Genomic DNA, 27,683 nt, shown 5'->3' on the forward strand with positions numbered 1-27,683 from the left:
CGTGTCTGTGATGTGACTGAGTTTCATCTTGTGCACATTATTTATCTGTGGAAGTTTTTCTTGTTTGAAGTCACAGACGAGAGCAGCAGCTACTATGAGTGTAACTGCAGCAGCCAGTGGATTTGTTGTCCTTCTTCTCACTGTGACAGGTACTGTACCTCTACATTCATGTTGTCACTCTATTTTACACTCAGACTTCTGATTCACCTGAAGTGAGTTTGAGAAAGAAAGTAAAAATATAAATGAACCATTCAATCATTTTCACATCACCACCTGTAAAGTGATGCAGAAAGAAAATATATGAAGGAATTATCATCAGTATTATTGTTTTCATCTTTGTTTAGAAGTTTCTATTGTCTTAAGCTCACAATATTGCAGAGTCATATTATTATTATCATCATGACTGAGTTCCTCTCCTCTCGATGAGGACTTGTCATCAGTGTGTGGAGTCATTAGTTGAAATGCTATGGAATGCTGCTCATGGAAATGTGTTTCTTTTCTACAGAAAGTAAAAAGTAAACTAAGTGTTCTCTGGTGTGGTTATGAATCTGATTCTCTGTGTTACAGTGGTACAGTGTGAGAATGGCTGGGATGTGAGTTACACTTCTACTGAGATCTGTGCCGTCAGAGGATCAACAGTGGACATTACCTGTACCTACACATACCCATCCACATTTAATAACCATGATACTACAGTTCAGGAACCTTTCTGGTTCATTAAAGAGAGTAATGGGATTCACGTTGATCTAAGGACTGATCCGGATTATTCAGGTCGTGTGGAGAATCTCTGTGGAAACAACAAGTGCACTCTGAGAATCTCTAACCTGAGAGAGAGCGACTCAGCTGTGTACAAGTTCAGGTTCACAACAAACCAACCTACTGGGATTTTAACTTGTTCAGCTGGAGTCACTCTGTCTGTCACTGGTAACATTTACATCTGAACATTCATTCATTTATTTCCTACATCTTGTTCTCTTGAGTGTGTGTGTGTGCACTTTTATATGCATGTGTGTGTTGTCAGTTTGGACTAAAATGAATTCCTTATTCTCACACACAGATTTGCATGTGCAGGTGAGAGCATCAGTGAAGTATGACTCTTCTATCTGGGCAGAGCTCAGGTCTCAGAGCAGTTGTCGTCTTCCTGATCATCTGAACTACGTCTTGTACAGGAATCAACAGAAGATGACGGAAGGAGAATCTTATTCAGATTATTTCTATCGTACAACCAGTGTTTCCTGTGCTGTTAAAGGACTCGAGGATTTCCGCTCTCCGTCAATGTGTGAGTTTAATCTACAGTATTTCACTATCAGCACCTTCTGTTGGAGTATTAGAGTTAATGCATTGTACAATAACTTCATGTGTCTGTAAATACTTTTTTCTGCATGGGGACATTGAACTATTGGGATACTACTGTCAGTACTGGCAAACTAGTGTAGTACTAGTACTAGTATTCTGCTTGTGTAAATATAGATGGAAGACATGACTGCTCCCTAGAAGTGAAACCAAAGCATTGTGATAGCCCCCTAGTGGCTGGCTGCAGTATAGAACATACATCCTGTCTCCTCCATGTTAGTGTGAAGGACATGGACCAATCTAAAAAGTAAAATACATTTTTCTCATAGATGGTTTCTGTCATTTTAGGTCGTTCTTATCAAACTCTATTGTTCATGTTTCTCATAAGTTTGGTTTTAATGAGTTATTTGATGATACTAAAATTAGATTCAACTTCATGATTGACAGCTGAGAATGGATCAGGATTGGTCAAGCTCATGTTTGGGCGGGACCTTGATACTGTGGCTCCATCTCCGGATCACTACTGTGCAGACTGTGGTTCCAAATGTGAAAGATGGCAGCGTTGGTATCCAGTATATTTTGGCTTCATTTCTGGAGAGTGGGAGGAAGTGGAGACGTGTCGTCCATCTTTGGTCGACTCTGCATAAAAGACACAGAACATTTCCTCCATATTGACCAGTTTGCTCCATTATAATAGCAACTTATACAAGGTCCCTCATGTTCCTCACCTCCAACAGTGTGTTTCTCCCTCACACTGAAGTCTAAAGGGAACTTCACTGTGTTTTATGTGAACTGAAAGTTTCCTCATCTTGGCATCGTCATCATTTTAAAATGAAAACCTGCCGACTGGTGATTCACCAGAGAAAATACATGGAGCTAGTTTTTGATAAATGTATAAGTTCCTCTTCTGTTTCTCTGATGTGCTCTGTGTTACAGTGGTATGGAGTCAGAATGGCTGGAGTGTGAGTTACACTTCTACTGAGATCTGTGCCTTCAGAGGATCAACAGTGGACATTAACTGTACCTACACATACCCATCCACATTTAATAACCATGATACTACAGTTCAGGAAACTTTCTGGTTCATTCAAGAGAGTAATGGGATTCACGTTGATCTAAGGACTGATCCGGAGTATTCAGGTCGTGTGGAGAATCTCTGTGGAAACAACAAGTGCACTCTGAGAATCTCTAACCTGAGAGAGGGCGACTCAGCTGTGTACAAGTTCAGGTTCACAACAAACCAACCTACTGGGAGTTTAACTGGTTCAGCTGGAGTGAAATGTTAGTGTGTATGTTGAAATAAAACCACATGTTTGTTCACAGACCCTCAGCTCCAGGTACATGTGAGGAGATCAACAGCCAATCCATATTCTACCTGGACAGAGCTGACCTGTCACAGCAGGTGTCAGCTCCCTGATCATCTTTCCTACGTTTGGTACAATAACAATAAACCTGTTGGACGAAAAAAATACTTTCACCTCCAACACTTTAATCCTGAAGACAGCTATCACTGTGCTATAGAAGGACAGGAGCGTTTCACTTCTCCTACATTGTGTGAGTTTACTCCTCCTCATGAAACTACAATAATGTGGAAATAATTTAAATTTAAACTATTAACAAATAATACAGACAGTGTTTTGATTGTATTCTCATCCTGTGTGTTAATATAAACTATCCTTCAGATGCTCCAAAGCCTCCCACTGTGTCAGTGAGACCCTCTGGTGAGATCATGGAGGGCAGCTCAGTGACTCTGACCTGCAGCAGTGATGCTAACCCAGCAGCTAACTACACCTGGTACAAGGAGGACGAGGACTCACCAACAGCATCAGGACAAATCTTCACCATCACTGATATCACAGCTGAACATGGTGGAAAGTATCAGTGTGAGGCCCAGAACACACACGGACGTAGTAAGGCCACCTTTCATCTGACTGTTGGAGCAGGTGATTTTAGCACTCCGACTTTTACAGCCTACACCCCCCTATCCCCCCTTTTCATTGCACCAGAAACTTAAACCATCAATACTCAGGATTTCCAGATGTGTCACAGCTGTATATCAAGCCCATCATATTGCACATGAACAATACTGACTGACCAACAACATCACCTGGCAAACTGAACATTGAGGTCGTCAGCTGAGAATCATGAAGCACCTGACACAATAACTAACATTTACAAAAAAGTATTTTTTGTAAATGTTTCGTCCTGCAGCTTCAAGTATTGTGATTTCGTGAAATGATAAAGTAAAAGTTATTTCATCATATTTTTATCTGCAGCATGGAGATCAGCACTCATTGGATCAGCTGCAGTTTTCCTCGCTGTGACTCTCCTCTCCGTGTTCCTACTGATCAGGTGAGCAAATCTGTTCCACTAAAGCTTTGAACGATGAATTCCTGAAAATCTGTCCTGTTAAATTAAATCAACTCAATTATTCTGTATATTGTTTGTTATTTGGTTCAAATGATAAGAAAAAAGAGAAACTCTCATCAATCTGCTGATCCTGGGGACAGACTTGACCACAGTGAGCAGGTGAGACACACAGTTCAGCTTCAATCCTTTCAAACGCCACTATTTCTCACGTCAAACCCTTTTCTCTCTCATTAAAAACTAGTTATTAAAATCACAGTCAAAATCACAGTCAAAATTGAGTGTTAAAATTTCCTTCTGGTAATCTATCCATTTAAGCAAATTGCTGAGTGATGTAATTTTCTGTGTGTTATTTAGTGTTTGGAATTCAAACTGAAGACCTTCCCTCCTTTTGGTTTTTAGTAGAACTTCATGTTTTCTGTCCTTGAATCACGTCTGGTGTAGAAGGAAGCATTTGAAATAAATCAACAGCTGCTGTAGTTGGACTCTAACGTTGTCCATTCTGCCACATGTAGAAGATTCAAAAGCAAGTTTGTGTTTGCAGCATCTACACAATCAGTCTGAGGAAAACTGTGACCTTCACTATGCCAGTGTCCACTTCATGAAGAGTCAGACGGATCCCGTCTACTCCAGCATCAGATCAGATGAACCCAGTGAACACAAGGAGGCGGAGGAGGTTGTGTACACTTCTGTCAACTTTTACAGATCTGCCCCGAGGTGAGCAGCTCTTCATTCAGGACCATTATCCTCACTAACACTACAAAACATCATAAACGGATATATAGCCTATAGAAGTCATTTGTTTTTACACTTTCATTTTTCTTGTTTGTTTAAACATGTGTACTTGTTAAAGGAGACATATTCTGCTCATATTCAGTTTGATCATATTAAGTGTTCAAATGTTTAATGTTCAGAAAACATCACTTTCCTCAGACTGTCTATTGCTGCAGCTCCTCTTTTCAGCCTCTGTCTCAAACACTTGGTTTTAGCTCCTGTCTCTTTAACCCCCCCCCCCCCCCCCCCCCCCCCTTCAATGGTCCAAGAGGACTCACCCTAACCCCACTGTCTAAGTGCCCCTGAGCATGTCACCATACTCCCCCAACATCTGCTCCCTGGGCACCGTGCATGGCTGCCCACTGCTCTGTGTGTCCTGCTGTGTTCACCAGATGGGTCAAAAGCAGTGGACAACTTTCCCCCATTTGCATGAATGTGTCTGTACATGTGTATGGGATTAATAAATGTATCTTGTATCTTGTATTATTTATTTGTTTTATCTCCTTTCAGAACCAGAGGTCAGGACACTGGAGAGGATCCAGCTGCATTGTAAAGCACAGTCAAAAAACCTATGAAATATCTCAACAGCTGCAGGATGGATTTGAATAGAAGTTCATTCAACTGTTCATGGTCCCCACAGGATGAATCCTTCTTTGGTGACAGACTCCAGCATCATTGTTGAACAAAATGTTCAGTTTTAAGTGACTTGTCTTGACAGATAATGGATAAATTGCCCCGAAGATGAATCCAAACGACTTCGCTGACTTGACTTTTATCTGAAATATATCATCAACTTGTAGAAGTTGTTAAAAACGCCACATTTAGCCTGAATGAAAAATATCAAACATTTTATAACTTGCAGCTTCAAACAGGAAAATATCTGCGGTGTGTGTCAGACGCTCGACAAACTGTAAACTTGTTATTAACTTTTTTCTATTCATAAAATTATCAAAACAAGCATTATTAGCAAGTTGTAGTGTGACACTGCAGCCACTAGATGGTATAAAAGAGTTTTGCTGATAGAAAATCACAGAGAGAATTTGGTTCCTTCACTATTATTTCCATTTATTGATTTTATCCGCTTATTTTATCACAATTTCATATAAAAACTTGTCTATCTCAGTATCTTCTTCATTTCTACAATTATTTCTCATAATTGAATATATTTTTTTTTAAACTGTTTAGTTGTCTATGGTTTTGTTCTGCTTAATTATAGTTAAAAATATAAATGACATTTTCTGCTCTGACTCATGTTAAATCTATTAAAAAAATAAAACTTACATCAAAGTGATTTGTTTATTACAGCTGAAAAACGACACATAAAACACATTATTTAAAGAAAATGCTAAATTAACACAAACACATTTTAAACACTAATTTAGTCTTTCAACTTTTATAGTGTTTTTTACTTTTCAAATTTACATCAAAGTTACATTCTAACAAGACGTTTGTATGAAGGACGTGTTCTATATCTGAAATGAGACACAGCTAGAGCCTGCAGCCATTGACAGACAGTTCCTCTGCAGCATCGTGGAGACCTTTGCATTTAGCCCCCAGACTCGGACTGATGGAGCACTCTGCAGACGAGGGCCAGCGCTCCACCCACGTGTCCTTCCCCAACATGTAGATGAATCTAAAACACACAGCAAAGACAGACGGGCTCGATCAAAAAATCTTGGGAGGAAAGAATTTATATCAAATATATTTAATCTAAATAAATAAGTAAAGAATAAACTACAATTTGTATATAAATATAACTTACAATGGAAACAGGTTTTTCTGTTTTCCTGTATTTTTATACTAATGAATTCTACATTTATTCATTCATTTGTTACTTCATTTGTCTGCGTGTTTCTCCATTTATTTAGTTTTTTAATTTCTACAGTAATCGATTGATTAGGTAACTAATAGATTAAAAAATGTATTCAATAAATACATGTGTACATGTATTTATTTATTCATGTATTCCTATTTATTTATCTATTTTTGTATTTCTTCATGTCAATTCAGTAAGAGGGGTCTAAACTCTAAAGCCTGATTGGTTATGGGTGTAATCATCAGATCTACTTCTGTCTTGAGTTGGACAATAACTACATTATTAGTATAGTTAAACTAAAACCTCTCTGAAAGTGTCAATCAAAACTGAAAATGGATTTTCACCTCCAACAGGGATGATTTGTTTTACTTTACATTTGATTGTATGTTTTTTTGTCAGCGGGATCATGCAAAAACCACAGATTTTCTCTAAACGTGGTGGAATGGATGAGAAAATGAAAAAGAAAAAGAAAATGCTTCAAATTTAGCAACAATGCATTTTTGTGTTATTCGTTGCAGGGGATTGTCGGGCCTTGACATTGGTTTGTGCTCTAGTCACCATTATAAATGTTTTAAATGTAAAATCTCTGAGCTGTGCTTGATCCCATTCGATTTCACAGACGTTAATAATAAATTGGCCACTGTTTTTATTTTTCAGTTTTCTCCCTCCTTGCTCTCGTCACCTGTTTGTGTCACTGTCAATATTCCACCGGTCTTCTTTGGGGCCAATGATGAGGTACTGGGAGCCCGACGTCAGGCTGAGTCCGTTTCTGCATCCTCCGTGAGACATGAACATCCTCTTCTGACCGACCTTCACTCCGGCCTCCACACCTGGACGGCAGAAAACAACACACACAAAACCATTTAATACTGAATTATGTTTCATAAATACCAGGGTAGTCAAAGTAACACCTTTCTTGTGATTAATTATCCCCAAATAAGGTGGAGGATTGGTGGGTGTGTAATGGACTGTTTGGGGGATAAAGTTGCAGTGTGTAGAATTCAGTGACATCTAGTGGTGAAGTGTCATGTTGCAGCTGACCCCTCACCTCATCCTCCCCTTGCAAACAGGATAGAAAACCTGTGGTAACCTTCAGCTTTCATGAAAACTCAAAAGGTGTTTAGTCTGTCCAGTTTGGGCCACTACAAGAAACATGGTGGTCTCAATAGAGAGGACCCCCCCCCTCCCTTATGTAAACATAAAGTATTTATGTATCATTCTACTGTAATAAAACAATACGTAACTTTCACTTGGTTTTAGGGTCTCAACAAGTCAGTAACTACAAACATGTGTGTGTGTGTGTGCTCTTGTACAGCTTCTTTGTGAGAACCAGTGTATGTCTACAAGGTACGGAGTGAGGAAATTTCTGGAAAGTGAGGACGTTTTGACCATCCTCACTTTGTGACCCCCTGTTAATGGACTGTTAGGGGGTTGAGACTTGGTTTTAGGGTTAGGGTTCGGGTTAGCCTTTAGTTAGGAGGGTTAGGGTAAGGGCCTGGAGAATGCATTATGCCAATCAGTGTCCTCACTAAGATAGCTATAGAAATGTATGTGTGTGCGTGTGTGAGTGTGTGAGTGTGGGTGTGTGTGTGTGTGTATGTGTGTGTGTGTGTGTATGTGTGTGTGTGTGTGTGTGTGAGTGCACTGACCCAGCTTGATCACTTGTGTGATCTCCATCTCGTATTTGTCGTAGTAACTCTGGCTGACACTCAGCACCTTCACCTGGAAAACTGAATAGAGAGAACTCATTAATGTTCATGGTCCAGAGAGGAGGAACCCTCATCCCTGACTTTTGCATTACAGCCAGTATGAGGAAAGTTGTTGCAACATATTAACGAGAAATATAACATGTACACACACTGTATTGTATTAGAACTGTATTAACGGACAAGTCACTCTTTCCATATTTTATTGCTTCAAATCCTACTAATAAAATATAAATCAATACTTTTTGACTATTTGACTTTGACTATAAAAAGACAAAGAAAGAAACATGACAAAGCATGTCGTTAGCCCCCTGGTGGCTGGCTGCAGTATAGGTCATAATCCATCCACCATGTTAGCGGGTGGGACATGGACCAAACTAAAAATAGACAGAGCATCTTTTTCAAACACTGTTAGTCAAAGCATACGTCAAATAAATTGTTTTTAAAGCTACAGCGCCCAAAAGTAAAGCATCTTGATGGCCCCCTGGTGGTTGGCTGCAGTATCGGGCATTAACCCAGCCTCCATCATCAGTGGATGGGACAAAGTATACATTTCTCAAAGATGGTTTCAAACTGATGTATGTTCAAATGTTTGGATTTAATGAACACTTTGATGTGTGTGTGTGTGTGTGTGTGTGTGTGTGTGTGTGTGTGTGTCATACCATGGTGTAAACTCTTGCAGGCAAACGTCTCTCTGTCGCCGCTGGCGAAATCTTCGCTGTCGGCTTTGGGGACGCAGCAGTCACCTGGATTGTGTAAGCAAACACAAAGTTCACCAACAGTGAGAATAACACACACCATGAACACACAGACACACACTCACCCTGTGTGCAGCGGCAGACATTGTCTCTGCAGATATGAGTGAGCTCCTCCTTGTCCTCACGGGGAGTGTAGGTGCGACTGCAGCGATGATCTGAGACACAGAAACCACAAGATGCCCCCATTTTTTAAGTTGTAATATTTATTTTGTTTGTTTGCTCCACTCTGAATTATTCGCCTGATCTTCTTTTAACAACACATCACAAAGTTACAGGGGAGGTGTGAGAGGAATGTGTGATGTGACGCTGTTCTCCCACCTGGGCTGTAATACTCATAGACAGTAACTGAGGACGGCTGGAGGAGGCCGACTTTAAAGCTCTGCTGGAGCCTGAAGATCAGGATCTCTGGCTCTTTGTGTGACACCTGAGGAGACGAGGACAGTTTATTTAGAGACTTCACGTTATAAAACAAGCCTGAACCTCCAAGGCTATGATCCAGGAAGACAGATCTTCAGAATCTAAAGTAGTAGTTACCTTGAAGAGGTGGATGATCAGGGAGCCTCTGTCGCTCAGGTTATCAACAATCTGGAAGTTATTGATGTAACGGTCCACTGAGTTCAACAACTGGACACACACACACACACACACACACACAATTAGCAGTTCATCATCATGATGTAGTAAAGTTTTATATACTTCTCTCTGGTCGACATTAGTTTAATTAATCAAGCACCTTTTTACTCAAACAGTATTAAAGACTGATAGCGTTCTTTACTGAGGAAGGAAGATAAAGGAAGAGGCAGGAATTCATGTCTTAGAATTCATAATATTATCCTTATTAGTTTGTTGAACAACTTTACACTAGATGTGATTTATTACCTCATATGAGTCTTTCACTGAATCTCCTATGAAATCACATAGGAAAATGGCTCTTATAATAAAGTTTAAACGAGAAAAAATGAAAAATATCAAACCTCAATTATATTATCAGGTCATTATGGTTTGATGATGAAATCTTAGGAATTATTTCCAATTTTTCTATTTTAATATATGTTATTGATATATTTTCATTTCCTAATGTCAATATCGGCCCTACAATTTCAAATGCGTCAGGTTCTAATTTTATAAAGTGAAATTATCAGATTATATAACATTTACAACAGTTGTTTTTTCCCCAAAATATAAAATGAACGACATCGACAGTAAATCTATGAAACCATGAAAGTCTAGTGGCTGCAACTCAGATACATTTGTAAAATGTTTAATGAGTTACCATCTCCAGGTCTGAGTTTTCGGGGGTGAAGCCCGTGGGCAGACTGACGTCCAGGACGACCATCCTCACGTCTGCGGGTCCCAGTGCTCTGTGGGAGAGACGGAGGAAACACAACTGACGAGGGACGACCCCAAACGCACAACAGTCAACAACTCTACGCCCTCTAATGGAACCGAATGGGAGCAACATTATAAACGTGAGTCAACCTGCGATTAAAGAATTAAATCAAATGCTTGAACAATTGAGTTCAGTTCAGTTAACAAAAATAAGCCTCATAATATAACACCCAACAAATCAAGTGAAGACAATAATAATTTAATGTAAATAGCTCACCTCACTTTGATGGTGATCTGGTAGGACTTCTCTACATCTGCTGGAGGCTTCTCTGTTCACAAACAACAATTTGTTCATGTTTCTGGACTTAAATGTTATTATCTTATATTTAATTCGAGCTCAATAATATTGAATAATATTTATAAATCCATTGAAGATATTATTTGTATAATCTAATATCTTAAAAATGCATTTTAAAATGCACCTGTAGTTTATTTTACTTAAACACATATTTAGAAATTTTCAAAAAACACTTGACCATTATTGTGAAAAGTGCTTCTTAAATATACTTCACTTTATTTTGTGTCTATTTTAATTGATATACGTTATAAGGATTGAAATATAAAAAAAAATGCATTTCAGTCTTGTGTGGCACTAAACTTGACCTCAGCTAAAAAACGGAAAGTTCGATGTGTTGAGAACTTTACCGCTGGATTCTTCGATGGTGACGTTGAGCTCAAAGTGTTCGCAGGGTCTCTTCTCATCCACCTCATGCACTTGGTTGTAATAGGTCACGACCTTGGAGACAAACAATATGGGAAACAGTCATTTCAATGGCTCAACACCATAGACTGTATGGTCAACACAGGCAGACATTTAAATATAATCATTACTCTTAAATAAAAGCTTGGACTCGGTCTGGACTTTGTGCAACAGGAAGTTAGAACAAAAACAAATAAGCTTAGAGGCGATTTCAAGAGGGGCACATGTGGAACGTTATTAGAGAAATGACACAAAACTGTGTGGAATAAACTGTGTGACACCATAGAAACACAACATAGCAGACTTTTGTGGTAACATGCTATTCTAGCTGTCAATGCAATAACAAAGAGAAGTACACAGGAAACTGAATCTCCTCCTGTACAAAGTGCTGCAGCCTTTCAAGTGAAGCCTCCTGCTTGAGTGAGTCCTGCTTCATACCTCCAGGATCCCCTGTCCGTTCCCTCGAGCCTCCACCTCAAGGTCAAGGTTCGCCGGCAGCTGCACAACAAAAGCACCAGAGCAGAAATAAGTAACGTGGATGAACAGCTGAACGTTTCACGATTTCACTTTCTCTCTGACGCCTCACCCTGGAAGAGCGAGTGGCGTAGGACGTGCTGGGGTTGAAATGGTGACGCACTTCCCTGCGACCCGCGATCCTGACGTCCACATCCAGACTGAGGTCGCCGGGGGGGGGTTTGTTGATCTGGTACTCAGACAGCGCCTGGAGCACCACCATGGTGGACTGGGGGAGGACAGGAGGAGGTAAACAAACAAACCTGTCGTCTAATGTGCACTGATGAAATGAGGCAGTGACGCGGTGGGACAGCGGTTAGCATTGACGTGTCACAGCAAGAAAGTTGAGTTTTCAAACCTGCCAGCCATATTTTCAATGTTCCACAACACTGACATATTAAATGAAAAAACAATTGATACGCTGCATGGGATGTGGATATTCTCCTATCAGGCAATAACATGAGAAGGACCGATGGATTTATATAAATAAGATGTGTAATTTGTTACTGGTTAAAGTGAAAGCATAATGACGTAATTCCTGATGAAGAGATACCTCAAGAAATACATTGAGTGACGTCATTTTCTGACTAAATATATTAGATTAATATACACATTCGATTGTTTGAAGTATTTCTGAAGATATGATATTGACCATTGACATTTTATGGATGAGCTCCAAAAGTTATGCGTCTACAGATAAACTCCAGAGTCATATTCACGACAAGTTTGGTGAGAATCCATCAATGTGTTGTTGAGTTATGGCTTCCTGTGATATGGAAGCGGGTGATTAAATAGAAAAAAAAATCACCAAACGCCCCCTGCTGGTGGTACCTGAGTGGAGCCGAAGCCGCCGCCCCTTCCTCTCTGGCTGTTCAGCCATTTGAACGCTACCGACGCTTGCTCCATGTTTCCCAGCTTCAGCAGAGCCAGCAGGGCATAGCCGGTGGCCTCCAGGGTGAACAAGGCGTTGTGTCTGTCAGGCCAGTGACTGCCACCTGGTGGAGAGAGAGAGCAGGGCACGTGAGAGGAGTAACTACCATTATGTTTGTCTGTTGTTTGCAGGATAACGCAAGAACTCCTCGACGAATTACGACAAGACATGGTGGAAGGATACATTCCATAAAGAAAAGAAAAATACGTTTTTCAAGAGACGATGAGTAACTTGAGGTCTGTGCAGATCTGAAACAGGTGAGTGGCGTTGACCTGGAGCTGCGGCTCTGAGTAACCACGTCAGGTCGAAGCGATCCTTCTCCACCAGGGCCAGCGCGTAGGAGGCGATGGCCACCGTGTACGGTCTCCTCCCCGGGCGGATCAGAGACTTCCTCAGGTAGTCGGCCGTTTTACCCATGATCCTCTGCGACGAGAGAGGTTTTAATTCAGCCACCGATTCTATAACCAATTATCTTAACAATAAAGTAAAAAGGGGATTTTACAGAGACAGAAAAGTGTTTGTTCTGAGTTTAACTTACGTCAAAATTCACATCTGCTCTCGTGCAGCGGATCCCCGCCTGCTTGGCCTCAGCGAGCGCTATGAGGACGAAGGCTGTCAGGGTCGTCTCAGGGTCATCGCCCCTCAGACCGCCCTGGGGGAAAAGGCTTTAAACTCAAAGCTCAAATATCCACTTCATTCGTATTTTTATTAAACTTCCAAGGTGTGTTTTTTTGTTGCTTGCTTCTTGTGTTTGCAGTGTTGATGCACAACAGCAGGAGAAACCATCACTCTCTGGTTCTACAGGAGTGGTAAGTGATTCTCCAACGACAACTGACTACTTTTTACATCTGCCCAGGAGGTTATGTTTTCACCTCTGTCCTCTTGTTTGTGGGTTGGTTTGTTTGTTTAATGCAAATACTAACAAACAGATTTCCACTAAACTCAGTGGAATGATGGGACGTGAGCTCACAGAGAAGCCGTGTGATGTCGGTGTGGATTCGGACTTTGTGAGATTTGCGTCTTTTTAATTCTTTCACAGTTTTTCCAGAGAACGATTGGTGATGTAAGGGACTGATGTTCACGAGTGTGTGCGGTTTAAAAATCAGGATCAAGCAGATTTAAATAAAGTTTCATAATGGGACTGTTGGTGGAGGTACAAATTCTCTTGCATGCCATTCGAGTATTTAAGGTTGTTAATGAAAAGAACCGTGGAGAAGCTTATTTCAGGTACCAATTTTTATGTGTGTGTGTGTGTGTGTGTGTGTGTCTCACCGTCATGGTAGTGGAGTAAACAGGGTTGTCCTCTACAAATTTCCCCGGATGTGAGCGGTGTTTGTTCTTCAGCAGGTAGGTCAGAGGGTCGCACACCTGCTGCTCGTTGACGCCGATGATGGAGTGAGCCATGGAGAACACCTTCACCACGTACGCAGTGATCCTGACCCGCAGATGAGCAAACGTTTAGTCACTGACCAACACAGTGTGGATATCTGTGCTTTCAGACAACAGGCAGAGGGTTTCACAAGTACCATGTGCTGGCACCTTCTCGTCTGTAGGGGGGGTAAGAGCCATCCGGCTTCCTGTACGCCAGCTGGTTCTCATAGCCTGAGAAATATGAGTGAGGGTCAAAGGTCAGGGATCATATAAGAATATTTCCAGTAGCCATCCCTCTCTCGTGCATGTCTTCAGTCCATCCATCCCTCCTCTCTCACCTCTCCTGATGTATCGGATGGCCTCGGCCTTGCGCTGCACCCCCACGCTCTCCCAGTCGTTGGTTCGATCCAGGTAAAGAGTGGCGATGAGCGGCAGAGTGATTCTGGCCAAGTTCTGCTCCACACAGCCGCCGGGCATCTGGATCAGAGACGCCAGAGAGTCCTCGCTGATGGAGTTATCGATGCTGTCTGCCAACACATTGCCTGGAGAGGAGAGGGGGGGAAGGGGGGGTCAGGAATCGTCTCACTCTCTGAGGTGTGAACCTTATCTCTGCTCTGATTGTGACTGACCTCTGACATTGATGAAGGTCTCTGGGATGGAGTTTGGCACGACCGACTGCAGCTCGATTTTCTGGACACGAACTGTCTGTGTTCCTGTAGAGGACGGACACCGAGACAAACGTTTCATCACGAATTAAAACAAACCTGAAGACTTGAGGTCTGGTCTCTGACAGCCAGGCAAGCTGCAGGAAATATGCCTCCAGGGTTATGTTGCCCTTTGACCTTTTACTACCAAAGTTTAATCAGTTCATCTTTGACTCAATTGCACCAAATCTCTCGGCACATCTGAGAGATCGTGTTCACAAGAGTGGGACAGAGGGACGGACAAAGAGGAAACAATTATGAAAGCTCCCTCCAGAAATCTATCATCCATCTGTCCGACCGATCGCCCGTGGTGTTGTGGTCTCCTGGACATAACCCATCATACAATTTAAGGGAGAACAAGTTGTCTTCCCTGAGGACTAATGTATTCAGCGGTTCTCAGGGGCCACCCTCTCAGCTCAGGGCCCCAGCCCTGCTTCGCCTGCACTGCTGCCACGGCTCTGATTAACATGCAGGTGACAGGAGACACCAGGACATCGACCTACCTCCTTCAGCAGATGGGTTCAACACTGAACTCTGCACTTCAGTCTTCTGCACTCCCTCCAGCTGAGTGCAACAGCAAATAGCACAAAGTTAACACATGAGACATTTCCCCTATTCATGCTGCGATGTCATTCTCATGCTCGAGTGAGACTCACCACCACTCGTAGAAACTTCTGGATGCGGTCTCCTCCCGTCATGTCTCTGCCGACCACCATCACCTCCAGAGGAAGTTTCCCCACCACCAGCGGCACGATGGTGTAAGGCACCGCCTTGGAAGTGCCGGCCGGCAGCGTCAGCTCCTGTGTGTGTCTGTCCTTGAAGGCGATGCTGCACATGTCCTCCGTCTTCATCAGCACCACCCGGACCTGAGCGGGACAACCAGTCAAACCCGTTCAGCAGTGTTTCACTTTCTTCTCGTTTAATTGAAACTAACTGAACTTTCATCGAGTGGAAACCTGTAAACACACTGAAATATTTCTCGAGCACAGATTGTCAAAAGGTTTGTTTCAGATACCGAAGACACACAGACCAAACTAAAAAGTCAACGTCGTGTCACAGAGGGGATGTCCCTGATGTCCCTGATGTCCCTGATGTCCCTGATGTCTCTGATGTCCCTGATGTGAGCCATTCTGTCCAGCTCTTTAAGGGGGATCCCGAGGCGTTCCTAGGCCTGATGGGATTTGTAGTCCCTCAAGTCAGTTCTGGGTTTACCTCGGCATGCCCATTAAACCTCCAATGGAATGGGACTAGGACGCGTTCGGACTAGATGCCAGTCACGTCAAATGAAGCTGATCCCACGTCTCTGCCCTGATCACCACCGCACAGACCGCTCCACGTGACGTCACAGGTGCAACATGGCAGTGTTCATACACAGGAAGTTGTAGCTTCATATCTGGGAGTTGAGACTCATACTCGTAACTCTGGCTCGGTTGGCTTGCCGGGTCATTTGATGTATCCATGATATTCATGGTGCTCCAATCCTAATGACATCATCGTTCCTCTGAGCACAACCAAGAGTTGGACCTCTGCACTTCTTAGTGAAATGTCCCTCAACAGCAAACATTCATGTTCCCCTGAGGATAAATTCTAACAAGTGGACATTTTACTTTGGTTCATGTCTAAAATACGTGTAAAAACAAACGCCATTCTCAAGCCTCAGCTTCATGTTGGTCCTTTGTGTGTTTGTTAAACCTCTCTGACGGTGCAGCTCTGTGGAGACGCTCTTACATGCAGGTCGTCGTAGCCGTAGTTGTGGATCACGGCTTTGATCTCCACCTGTTCGTTCCTCGCCACGGAATACGGCAGCTTCAGGTCCACGAAGAAACGCTTCCACGCTCTGATGTTGTAAGGCTCGGCCACACAGAAACCTACACACAGTTCCCAAAGGTGTGTGATTAGACATCTTGATTCACTCCTCCTCCTCCTCCTCCTCCTCGCCCTCCTCCTCCTCCTCCTCCTCCTCCTCCTCCTCCTCGCCCTCTTACCTGTCTGAGGCGATGCACTGACGGCCAGGACCCCCCACTGTGTGATGCTGTCTGGTAAAGCTTTCTCCACAATCGTGGTCGCCAAGCTGTGGATCAGATTAATGTCTGTGTTATAAATGTCCGAGAGCAAAAGTTCATTGTCATGGAAACGATGGAATCTAACTGTCATCTTTGAAATGTGACAGATTCTCTTGTCCTGACAGCTAGGGTCAAAGTTCAGCTGGATTGACATCATTATATAAATACCACTTAATGTTTGCATCTGCCTGATATCAGGAAGTGTTAGTTACTTTGAGCCGAAATGTCCTCGAGACTACTTGATGTCTGTGTCTATACACTCAGGAGAAGGGGGGGGGGGGGGGGCATTTAGCCCTTCGCTGACAAAGTGTGACCACTGGACACGTCCTGCCTGCATGATATCAAAGGATGACGTGAAATCTTGATACCTGCAGTGGTGTTGAAGGTTCTGTCCCGCTTGGCCAAGTGTTTGCTCAGTAACTCTGTCTGTGTTCACATCTCTTCTCTGTAAATTGTTTGTTGACCATTAATGAAATACTTTGAGATCATTGAGTCTGATGGTTTATTTCCTCACGAGGGAATTAAATACAAATTCCTACCACATTAATTATTAAGAGATGCCACATGTAACAGGTTGACTGATGCACGTAGCATCACGGTGTAAATGAGGACGTCACACACAAACACACACATACACGCACACACACACATGCACAGAACAGAGCAACACGAATCACACAGACGGGTAAACAAGTCAGCTCTGTTGATTCTCTTATCACTGACAAACACAACGTGAGTCACTGGTCTGCATGACGAAAGGATCAACTCATTTCCTCCCTCAGCTGAAGATTTTCATATTTATTCCAACAGACATTGTTCTGTGTAAATGTCCAGATGCTAATAAATAAAATAGAATTGAAGGGAATGAAAATCTCCAGTGCAACGTAACAGAATCTAATTATCTGACCTTTAAATTCAAACTTCAAACACGGCTTAAAGCAAACGAGCTGCGTGCAATTAGATCATTAGATCATGTAAAAGATTTATTATTTAATTTATATGAGTAATTGTTTTCTTTGCATTGTATTGATGAATTGTATCAAGGATTTTTGTGACTTTCATAGGGTGTAGTAGTGTTTTAATCCTGGGTTTGTTGTATAGTTAATTTGGACAGTTAGTATAATGCACACGGATGATCCATCGCTATTATTTACTTTATAAGATTGATCAGTAAAACCTGGCGACAGCGACAACAGATGAAAAGGAGCTCATACAACTCTGCCTCATTTACAGAATGAGCTGTCCTCATCAAATAAATAGATGAAAGACGAGACATGAGAGTTTCTGTTGCTCGGCTAAATCTCTGCTTTGTCATCTACACACAATGAACCAGCACCTGAAGTCCTCTGGGTTTAGTTTGAGTCAGTTTCTTCTTTTTCTTCGTCAAAGATAATTAATCATGTTACACAACATTTGCATTTTGTTTGAAATTCTATTTGATTGCTTACACTCTATTTAAGCTGATTTTCATATTGCATTCGCTCCTGTCCCATCCGGACCGATACCGGCTGATAGAAGTCAGTGACCCCCCCCCCCCCCCCCCTCATCCGTCACTCACCCGTCTGTGTCTGCTTTGCTCGGCAGGTTCACGTCCGTCCACAGCCACGACTCGTAGAACTTGGAACGCAGATACACCTGAGTCTCATCAAGGTACTCCCACTCTTCCTCCTCCTCCTCCTCCTCCTCCTCCACCTCCGCCTTCTGCAGCGGTTCCACCTGCCCCACCCTCGTATGTTCTTCCATCATTTTGTTCCCACTTGTGCGGGCCATGGTCACTATTGGTTGTTTTGCGGATGCTGATGCTTTTAAATAAACTGAATAAAGAAGAAATGGTTTAAACTGAAATTGGCTTCAAAAACACTTGCAGCACTTGAAGGGACTCATCCACCTTTGGAGTCCTACAACTCAAGTTATATGTCCCTTCCATCCACTGGGGGCCACCAACACCTGCTAACATCTACTGGTAGTTGGTAACCTGTGCAGAAGACCTTCAAACCTACAAGGGATATTCAACATCTCGTCCTATATTCTAGACACGTCAATGTTTAATAGCAAACATGATGATATTCACCTCATCCTCACACTAAACTAATGGTGAGCGTCACAGCTCCACATTTCAAAGCATTATGAGGAGAGATAGGGTTTAGGTGCAGAACTTACCACGTGGGCTTAAATCCAAATGTGATGTAGGAGAAAAGCGAAAGGGAAAAATGCGTAGGGGTGGCCTCGTGGTTGTGGGGGGTGGTAGGGTGGTGGTTGGTGGGGTGGTGGGAACCTCAGTGTCAAACAGCTGGTCCCTGTACGTGGCACAGCAGTATCTGAAGGCCCGGATGCACTCCCAGCCCTCGGTGATGTAGAAGGAGCGGCGGGTGCAGGAGTAGGGCATGGGGATCTCCCTGAGGCCGTCCTTACAGCAACGATGCTGCAGCTTCTCCTTGCAGTGACTCTCTGAAGATGGGGGGGGGGGGGGGGGGGGAATTATCACCTATTAATGGCATCACTGTAAAAAGAAGAGCAATCCATCCCACAAACACTCTGTGAGGAGAGAACACTCACCCAGCTGAGCTCTACGCTGCAGCAGTTCAGCAGAGCGCCTCCTCCTGGTACTGCCTCGACTCCATTCACGTGTTTAAAATACTTAACTTAACAAATAAATTCAAAGTAGGCAGGATTTCCCGATCAGAAGGGGGCAGGTACCTTGTCTGGGTCTGGTTTTAAATCCGGCACTGGAGGAGAAGAGAAGTCCAGCATCGCTGAACACCCCCCTGGCGTCCAGGCCCCCCCCGCGGGTGCAGCCAAAGTCTCCGTTCTCCACCGTGTTCCATATCTGAGGTGAGACATAGCGACGCAGGAGCTTTGTTTACAGGTTTGTGTTGATTATTATTGACGCAGAACGACCTGATGACTTCTATTATGTCACTTGTAAAATGACGATTACTGTACATTAAAACTAATTTGGAAAGTAATTTACAACTGAAATCTAACCAGTTCTTCCCTGAAGGCCCACTTGAGGTCACAGTGAATTTGACCTTTGACCTTCAATCACCAAAGTCTAATCAGGTCATCTTTGACTGACATTAAACATTTGTGCCACATTTAAAGAAATTTCCCTCGAGGCATTATTTACCTTCCTCTGTGTGAGCCTGTCCTTGTTGAGCAGGTAAACAGCGTTGTCCACAACCACCAGGCTGACCTTTGCCCCCGGGTCGCCTCTGACCTGAAAACTAAATCTCTTCCCAGGGGCATAGTCTCGATGAACGCCGTCCACTGGCCCGACTTTCAACTGTGAGACAGAAGGAATAAACAAACACGTTGACACACAAGAGACATGACTGCATATGAAGAAGAAAAACTACACAACACTGATCTGATGATGGTTTTGATTTGATGCTTCATAAGGTTGCTTTTCAGACCAGTGTGGTATCGTCAACAAATACAGAACAACAACCAACAACATGATCTTCAGTCTTAAAAACCATCTGACACTGAGCTGGAGTCTCACCCCTCCAACACAGGAATCGACCACATCCACCCAGATGGAGTCCGACACCACCTCTTCACGCGACACCCAGGGGATGCTGTAGAAAGCCACAAAACGGAACGAGGGCATCATCTCCGGTCGGACCACCACAGCAACGGCAGTCAACAACTGACCGGTCACATCCACACGACCGGCGCTTACGATTTTTCCTTTGCTGAGCACCTGAGAGGAGAGAGAGTCGCCTTTTATTCTAATTCTAACTTAGTACATTTCCCTTCCCCTTACTTTCTCCGCTTGTCTCACCAGGTAGGTGATGTGTTTGATGGCGTCCCTCTGTGTCGGCTCGGCAGCACTGACGGTCAGCTTCACGGACAGAGTGTCTCCGACAGACGCCGTGTTGGTGCCCATGGAGATGTACAGGTAGTTTGCTCGGTGCCGGTTGAGGCTCTGGTACGGTATAACAACGACGCTGTTCTTGGCCTGTTGGTCTGGTCTCAGATCAGCCTGTGCGGTCTCAGCCTGAGAATCAAACACAGATCAAGAGTTGGTGACAGTTTCCACTTCATAAACCCAGAGAGAGAGAGAGTTGTTTGTTCGGCAGTATTAACATAAAGACAATAAGACAAGGATGGTTCCAGGATTTAAAAACCAACTTGACACATTTAGGCAAAAAAAATGGTTTTAATAATTTTACTGATTTACACCAAACACAGCTGATCCACAAAATAGATTTTGTCCTGTTGTATACTAGTAAACCATTTTAGCATGTGTTTAAAACATAATGACAGGCTTACATTAATGATGCCTATCTTCTGGACCCTCAGACATTCCTCTAGATGTTTATCTTAGTTGTTCTCTCCCTGTCTTCATCTTCAGACACAAACACATGCCATTCTTTAGTCTGAAATCCCATGGGGGACGTCATCTACCTGAAGTCATGGTCGGAACCAACCTCTCTATATAAATGTGTGTAAGACCCCGGCTGGTCAGATTTCACTATTTGGCCTGTGGGATTTCTCCGAGTATACCATGGTGCCCGTCTGACCAAACAAGAACCAGGTCTGCTGAGAATCCTTCATCTACATCAACATTTACAATAACATCGACCTCTCTGCTGCATAGCATATACCATAGTCCAAACCCCAAAGGATCGAAATGTGCAAAACAAGAACAGGAGCAGTTCTGCTTTTAAATCTGGACGCTGTGTGAGAAATAGCAGTGATACTGACGGTAATGATTTGAGGATGCCGGGTGCTGGTGCTGGGTATGTTGACGGTGGCTCTGGCGGCTCCGGAGGTGACGACCAGTGGAGCGTCCAGCAAGTTCACCTTCACCAGAACATTGTGGGCCGGGGATCCATCGTGGTGGCTCACCTGGATCTGGACAGGTGGGAAAAAAAAATTCTCTCTGTGATTTCATTCACTTACAGTCACTGATCAGAAGATCCAGCTAAACACAGAGGACCGTTCTTACTGTGAAGTCAAAGGGAAGGCTGGGCTTGAAGTACTTTGATATTTTGAAGGATACGACATACGGAGACTCCACAATCTTTATCCCACCCTTCTCGGCCTCAACCAGGTCGCTGCCTGTTCAGGAGAAACAAACAAAGTCACAGAAGAGAAAATAAATGAAAACCTCAAACTTCAATCATTTCCTGAATCTCAACTCATGGTTTTTAAGTTTGAGAACAGGATTATAAAGAAGGTGGCAATTTGAGTGCAAGCGGGGGGTTTTGACTGAATGATGGCACTCTTGAATAGAAGGAAAAACCCACCGACTCAAAGGTTCCTTTGAATATTTTGACTCTTTCCAAAACATGTCACTCTATAAAATAAACGTAAAAGGGTCTTTTCCCTGTTCCAGAAGGAAGACTGCACCGTTGTTGAAATTCTGTGAGGTAACAATACAGATTTTGATGCAAGGCGTCATCGTTTGTCCCCGGTGATTAAATAAGAAGAGTTTCACGTCCACTCAAGAATAAGGATTCTTTCTGCGGCCAGTTATTTAAAAAAAGAAAAGTTCAGGAGTTCTGCTTTCGAAGGTCTAAAATAACTCTGGGAAGTTTAGGGATTCTTTTTTGGCCCACATTAACTAAGAGTTGTGACACCAGGGAGTTTATTCAGGGGGTTAAAGGGCATGTTGAGACACATCTGACCACAAACTGAATTTCAAAAAGTGGAGCTGCACAGATGAGACCATCGATCCGTGGCCTGTTTACGACATTCTGGAGAGTTTGGTTGTGCAAACAAAGCAAACTGAACAAAATGTGTCAGAACAACAGCACTCCATGTTTACAGACTTCCTTTGAAACGCTGAGAAAGCTTCTTGGTGTTCACCCGCTGATTGTATCAATGGATTTGAAGATGGCGCTATCGATAAAAATATCACTTGGACTTTGTAGTTCTGGTGTTCGTACCTGTCTTGGTGTTTGTACCTGTCTTGGTGTTTGTACCTGTCTCGGTGTGTCCTACCTGTCTTGGTGTTTGTACCTGTCTCTGTGTCCGACCTGTCTTTGTGTTTGTACCTGTCTTTGTGTTTGTACCTGTCTTGGTGTTTGTACCTGTCTCTGTGTCCGACCTGTCTTTGTGTTTGTACCTGTCTTTGTGTTTGTACCTGTCTTTGTGTTTGTACCTGTCTTGGTGTTTGTACCTGTCTCTGTGTCCGACCTGTCTTGGTGTTCGTACCTGTCTTTGTGTTTGTACCTGTCTCGGTGTTTGTACCTGTCTCTGTGTCCGACCTGTCTCTGTGTCCGACCTGTCTTGGTGTTCGTACCTGTCTTGGTGTTCGTACCTGTCTTGGTGTGTCCTACCTGTCTTTGTGTTTGTACCTGTCTCTGTGTCCGACCTGTCTTGGTGTTTGTACCTGTCTTTGTGTTTGTACCTGTCTCTGTGTCCGACCTGTCTTGGTGTTTGTACCTGTCTTGGTGTTTGTACCTGTCTTGGTGTTTGTACCTGTCTTGGTGAGCACAGAGGCCTTGACGTACACAGAGTTTCCCACCAAGGCTCTAATGTCGGGGTAGGCTCTCTTGATCTCCTCCATGCTGAGCCTGACGACGCCTCCGTCCAGCTACAGTGAGTCAAGAACACAAAACAGTCATTTTACTAAACATTCTACACACATGAAAACTGTTTTCTATTGCGACTGGTTTAAAGAAAGATAAACCTATATTTAAAACTGACAAAAAGGACTTTACCTCGAGTTCCAGTGAGCAAACCGATACTGATAAACATCATCCATCACTAATGTTTGTTTTATACACTAACTTGTAACTTTGGTTTTGAAAGAGGAAGATGATGTCACACCTTCTTCAGCTCCATGAGACTAATAGTGATTTGTGAACATGAGCTGTACGAATAACATGTTATTGATTTGATTGATTGATTGATAAGTTTGGTTAATTAGTTGATGATGTTGTGGTAAAGGGTCATAATGGCTTGTTATTGGTCGAGCTTGTATATTTCAGTGAAATGACGTCATCAGCACAAGATGGCAGAGCCCATATCCAGGATATTTAGTTTTTGTTCGATAAAAGTAAATGGTCTATATTCATAATGCAGCGTATTGAGCATTCACACACATCAACACACACATTCATGCAGCACTTTGATACACAATGTTGTTTCTATCACACATCTCAGACTGGAGGAGCTGGGGATCGAACCACAAACCTTCTGGTTAGTGGACGATCCTCTCTACCCCCCTGATGGAGAAGCATTGTCCATCTTTATTTACAGTCTATGGCAGAAACCGAAAGCTAATAAGGAGGCACTTGACAGCCCGCAGAGGAAGTGCAGATCACTTGATACCAATGAATTCCTCCAGAAGATAAATCCGATGAGAACCACTGAAAAAAGCTGACTCATCATAAATGTGGCAGCTGTAATCGGTGACTCACGTCTGACACCTGCTTCACCGAAGGCAGCCGTGTCATCTCCGAGTTGATCTTCACTCCAAACACCACGTAGGCCGTTCCCACCACCGGTTCCCCATACAGGTACCTGAAAGTCCCAATGGCAACAACACTACAGTGATGAGATTCACTTCCTCCCCCCCGTCCCCGTCAGTCCCTGTGTTGCATTGTAAACAGGATTACTGAATAACTCTAGGTTTTTCCATGAACCATGACGGAAGGATGTGGTTCAATTTTGGTGCAGATCATTTTTGCCTTATTGTATTTCCTTCTTTATGTCGTCAAACATCTTTTTTTAAAGCAGGTTGATGTGTGCATGTGTCTGTAGCTGTGGTTCCAATATGAGCAATTTAGCAACTTGAGCAAACTTCAGTTTCAGTTTCCATGTTGGTTGTTCTCATCACACTGATGTATGTTCAAGTTTTCCTGTTTCTGATCAGTGGTTTTATTTTGTTATTTGAGGCTAGCAGCTCACAGATGTAAAGTAAAGTGCAGTAACAGTTGGGATCAGTGTTTCAGGAATGTGTGGTACCCACCTGGCTGAGACCTCTACTTCCAGCTCACTGTCGTCCAGGCTGAGGAAGGACTTCCTGGGCGTCAATGTGACGTTAAAGGCAGGAAGCACTGGAGCGCATCACGCCGTGAAAAGGAAAACAGAACTTGATTATGAAGTTATGGGGTTGAGGGTGGAAAACAATGCGATGATGCCTATTTGTCAAGATAACGTCGAGCTGCGGCTGACGTTCTTAGCAGAAGTGAACAGTTTGATTCCACCTACCGTATTTCTTCACTTCAAAATGGGAGGTGAACGTGTTCTGCTCCCAATGGTCGAACTTTGCAATCACCGTCCATCTCCCTTCACTGACAGACATTGAAACCAGGTGTTAGCCTCTGCTTCACTTCAACTCCACATTTCCCTTAAATCATCTTGCTTACCATTGAAAACCCAACTTTCAGTACATTCACAGTTTTCCAAAATGCTGAAATTTGTCATTTAAAAGTCTGAAAGACCTTACCTGACCATTTCCGAGAGAGGGAATGTGTCGGCCAAAACGCCACCTTGGGCTCTCATCATGGAAACCTGTTTCACCACAACACCCTCTGCATTCTGAAACACAGGAACAATCAGTAGGAATCATGATATTTTGTTAATGCTTTTATTCTGTAAAGCACTTCGTGTAACATTTTTGTACGAGAGGTGCAAGTAAAGTCAGTCAGACTTAATTTTTTGATTATTGACTGAAGTGGTAACTGAATCATGGTGGTGGCTAACTCCTGGGTTTGATTATGTCCGAGAGGAAACAATTAATACATGCCATTAAGCAAAATTTTGAAAGGTAAAATAAAATCTTATTCATTTAAATACAGAAAGAACTAAAATGTAATGAAACCTAAATATCATTTCATGCACCACTTCACTTTCTGATCAATTTAATATTAAGTTTCATTAAGCAAATGAAAGATATTAAAACAGAGAAAAAAGGCACAAAGTTTAACAAATGTTTTTATAAAAAAATGACCTTTAATCATCTGTGAATCAATAATTAGATAATTTACCTTAAAATCCATCGTGATGGAACTGTTAAAGGCCTTAAAGGAAGGAGTCGACACAAAGGCTCTGAACTGGACTGGAGTGGAAAGCATGAACCAAAGACAGAATGAAAAATACTCAAACATGTAAAAGAAAAAGTTCTGACTCAGACAATAACAACGTTTCGGCCTCGTGACCTTCAGACAGAAACATTTACAAAATCAATCAATCTTATAAATCAAAGGTCACATCCTTTGCAGAGCTTTGTGTTGCTCATGCCTCTCCAGGTCTCACCGGTGTCTCCGGGGTTGTAGACGGGTTTGTCCGTCTGGATGAAGATGTATCCAGAGTGAAAGGACACCATCAGTAACCTCTCCTCAGAGTGGAGGCCGCCGAAGTTCACCACCAGGTACACAAACTTGTTCTTCTTCTCATCGCGATTCAAATGATCTGAAGAAAGCTGAGATGAAGCGGCAACAAAATTAGGATTCAACCGAATCGATATTATTATTAACTAGGACATATTCTGCTCATATTCAGGTTGAATTCTGTTTTCCATGCTTTCATGTTCAGAAATCACTGCATTATTTAGACCTGGGGTAATATGATGTCACGTGACATCTCGATGATGAGGAGCTCTGGGCCGAGCTTCATCTTGCTGGGTTTGTGTTTCAGCTTTGATTTCAGGTTACAACAGTTTGGAACATGTTTTAAAAAAACAACAATAACACAAATGGAACTAAAATGGCGCCCAATGGAGTGCATACCTTCAACTTCATCAACTGCCCCTTTAAATTCAATCAAGCTGCACCACATTGTGCACACTCATTAATATTAGTCCTCTAAACATCTTTGATTTGTTTTATGACCACATCTTCATGGAAATCCGTCCAGTGGTTTTAGTGTAATCCAACTGTCACACAAACAAACCTGTGCCCTGGAGAGTCACCTGTATGGTCTTGAGAGCCTGGAAGCCGTTGTCCGGGTCGAGAGTGACAGAGTCCTGGAGAAACGTGGACGTCTTACTGAAGTCCTGGATGGAGATGGAGACGCTGACGGGACTGGACTGCCCATCGGCCTGCAGGTAGATGTTCTCCTGGCTGTCGGTCCTCAGCAGGTCTGGAGCCAGTAGGGTGAACCTGCAGGGGGATGAGGCACTAACACTCATATACCACTCAAATATATATATATATATATATATATAGAGAGAGAGAGAGAGAGAGAGAGAGAGAGAGAGAGAGAGAGACAGAGAGAGAGAGAAAAAAAACCTGAACTCATCAGTAATACAATGTTATGCGGATGAGGAACTGCACCTTGCTGAAGTTTGAACTGCTTCTTTTAAATTTGGATTCCTGTTGATAACAAAAATGCAGTCAGGACACAGTGATGCATCATAGTAACAAGGGATTAGACGTCACGTGTGGAAATGAAAAGGACGTGAACTTAAACTCTGTTCTTTCTGTAATAATAAAATATTTAATTATTATTGCTGAGCTTGTAGCTTGGGTCTGAAGATTGTGTAATTATTTCCATTACACTGTATAACAAAAAAATTAAAAAAATAGAATAGAAATATTCCCCTGATGCAATAAATCAGGAAATAAATGTTTATTCTTTCCAGTTGAAGCAGAAAGGAACTTACTCAAGGCCGAGGTAGAACCTGTCAAATGGTATCATTCTGAGGAAGGATCAAGAAATAAGGATTTAAAGCACTAAAGGTTGAGATTGTGGATATAACCTCTTTGTGCAAACACACACACACACACACACACGTACCTGTGATCCCAGTGACGTCTGTAAAAAAAGCACAGCTTCATTAATGAGCATTGCTTTAAAGATACATTATTAAGATATAAACTGTCCTGATCACTGGGAAGAAGTCAAACTCGTCACCTTCTCCCATAGTCAATCTGTCCGTTGGATTCAGAGAGAAGCAGGAGAAATAAAATGCCCTGAAGCGTCCACGGCCCCATGTTGACTGAGTCTCTGTGGACTGTGGCCACCGGAGAGACGCTCAGCTAATGAAGTACAGACCCCCTCCCACATACACACACACACACAGACACACAAGCAGGAGCTGTGAGGACAGGGGGTCAAAGGGTCAGTGGCAAAAAGTTGAATTTCTCAGATGAATCAGTGCCGACACACTGGATATTGACTCATGGAGCTTTCGTTCTCTCTTATGTGAGTTTAAGCCAAAGCACCTACTGTCATAAACTAAAAAAATACATTTGATTAAATTGCACATTTTGAAAAGAACCGCCTCATGTGTAGATATGTGTGATTATTTCTAATATATCTATATTCATATTTTTATTCTTATTACATTTTCCACTTGCGCTGCTACTCTGACTTTATTTTCATCCTCTATCATAT

At 42.7% G+C, this 27,683-nt stretch overlaps 1 protein-coding gene and 1 pseudogene across 3 annotated transcripts; one reads left to right on the forward strand and one right to left on the reverse strand.

The window, feature by feature from the left end:
- LOC133954081 (cell adhesion molecule 4-like) lies at positions 1 to 5,777 on the forward strand. Of its 3 annotated transcripts, XM_062388373.1 has the most exons (8): positions 1 to 149; positions 568 to 1,279; positions 2,617 to 2,847; positions 2,976 to 3,236; positions 3,570 to 3,645; positions 3,762 to 3,822; positions 4,205 to 4,377; positions 4,945 to 5,777. In XM_062388373.1, exons 2-8 carry the CDS (start codon positions 1,006 to 1,008, stop codon positions 4,985 to 4,987), a joined length of 1,119 nt encoding a protein of 372 aa, XP_062244357.1. In that variant the 5' UTR covers positions 1 to 149; positions 568 to 1,005; the 3' UTR covers positions 4,988 to 5,777. The 3 variants fall into 3 exon arrangements, with proteins under 3 accessions (XP_062244357.1, XP_062244358.1, XP_062244359.1); XM_062388374.1 differs by having other exon boundaries at positions 2 to 149; positions 2,230 to 3,236; XM_062388375.1 differs by lacking the exons at positions 1 to 149; positions 568 to 1,279 and having other exon boundaries at positions 2,593 to 2,847.
- Positions 5,717 to 27,325, reverse strand: LOC133954129 (complement C3-like; annotated as a pseudogene).
- Between the last annotated feature and the right edge of the window lie 358 nt (positions 27,326 to 27,683).

The sequence above is a fragment of the Platichthys flesus genome, chromosome 5 (genome assembly GCF_949316205.1).
Source record: "Platichthys flesus chromosome 5, fPlaFle2.1, whole genome shotgun sequence".
NCBI classification, from domain to species: domain Eukaryota; kingdom Metazoa; phylum Chordata; class Actinopteri; order Pleuronectiformes; family Pleuronectidae; genus Platichthys; species Platichthys flesus.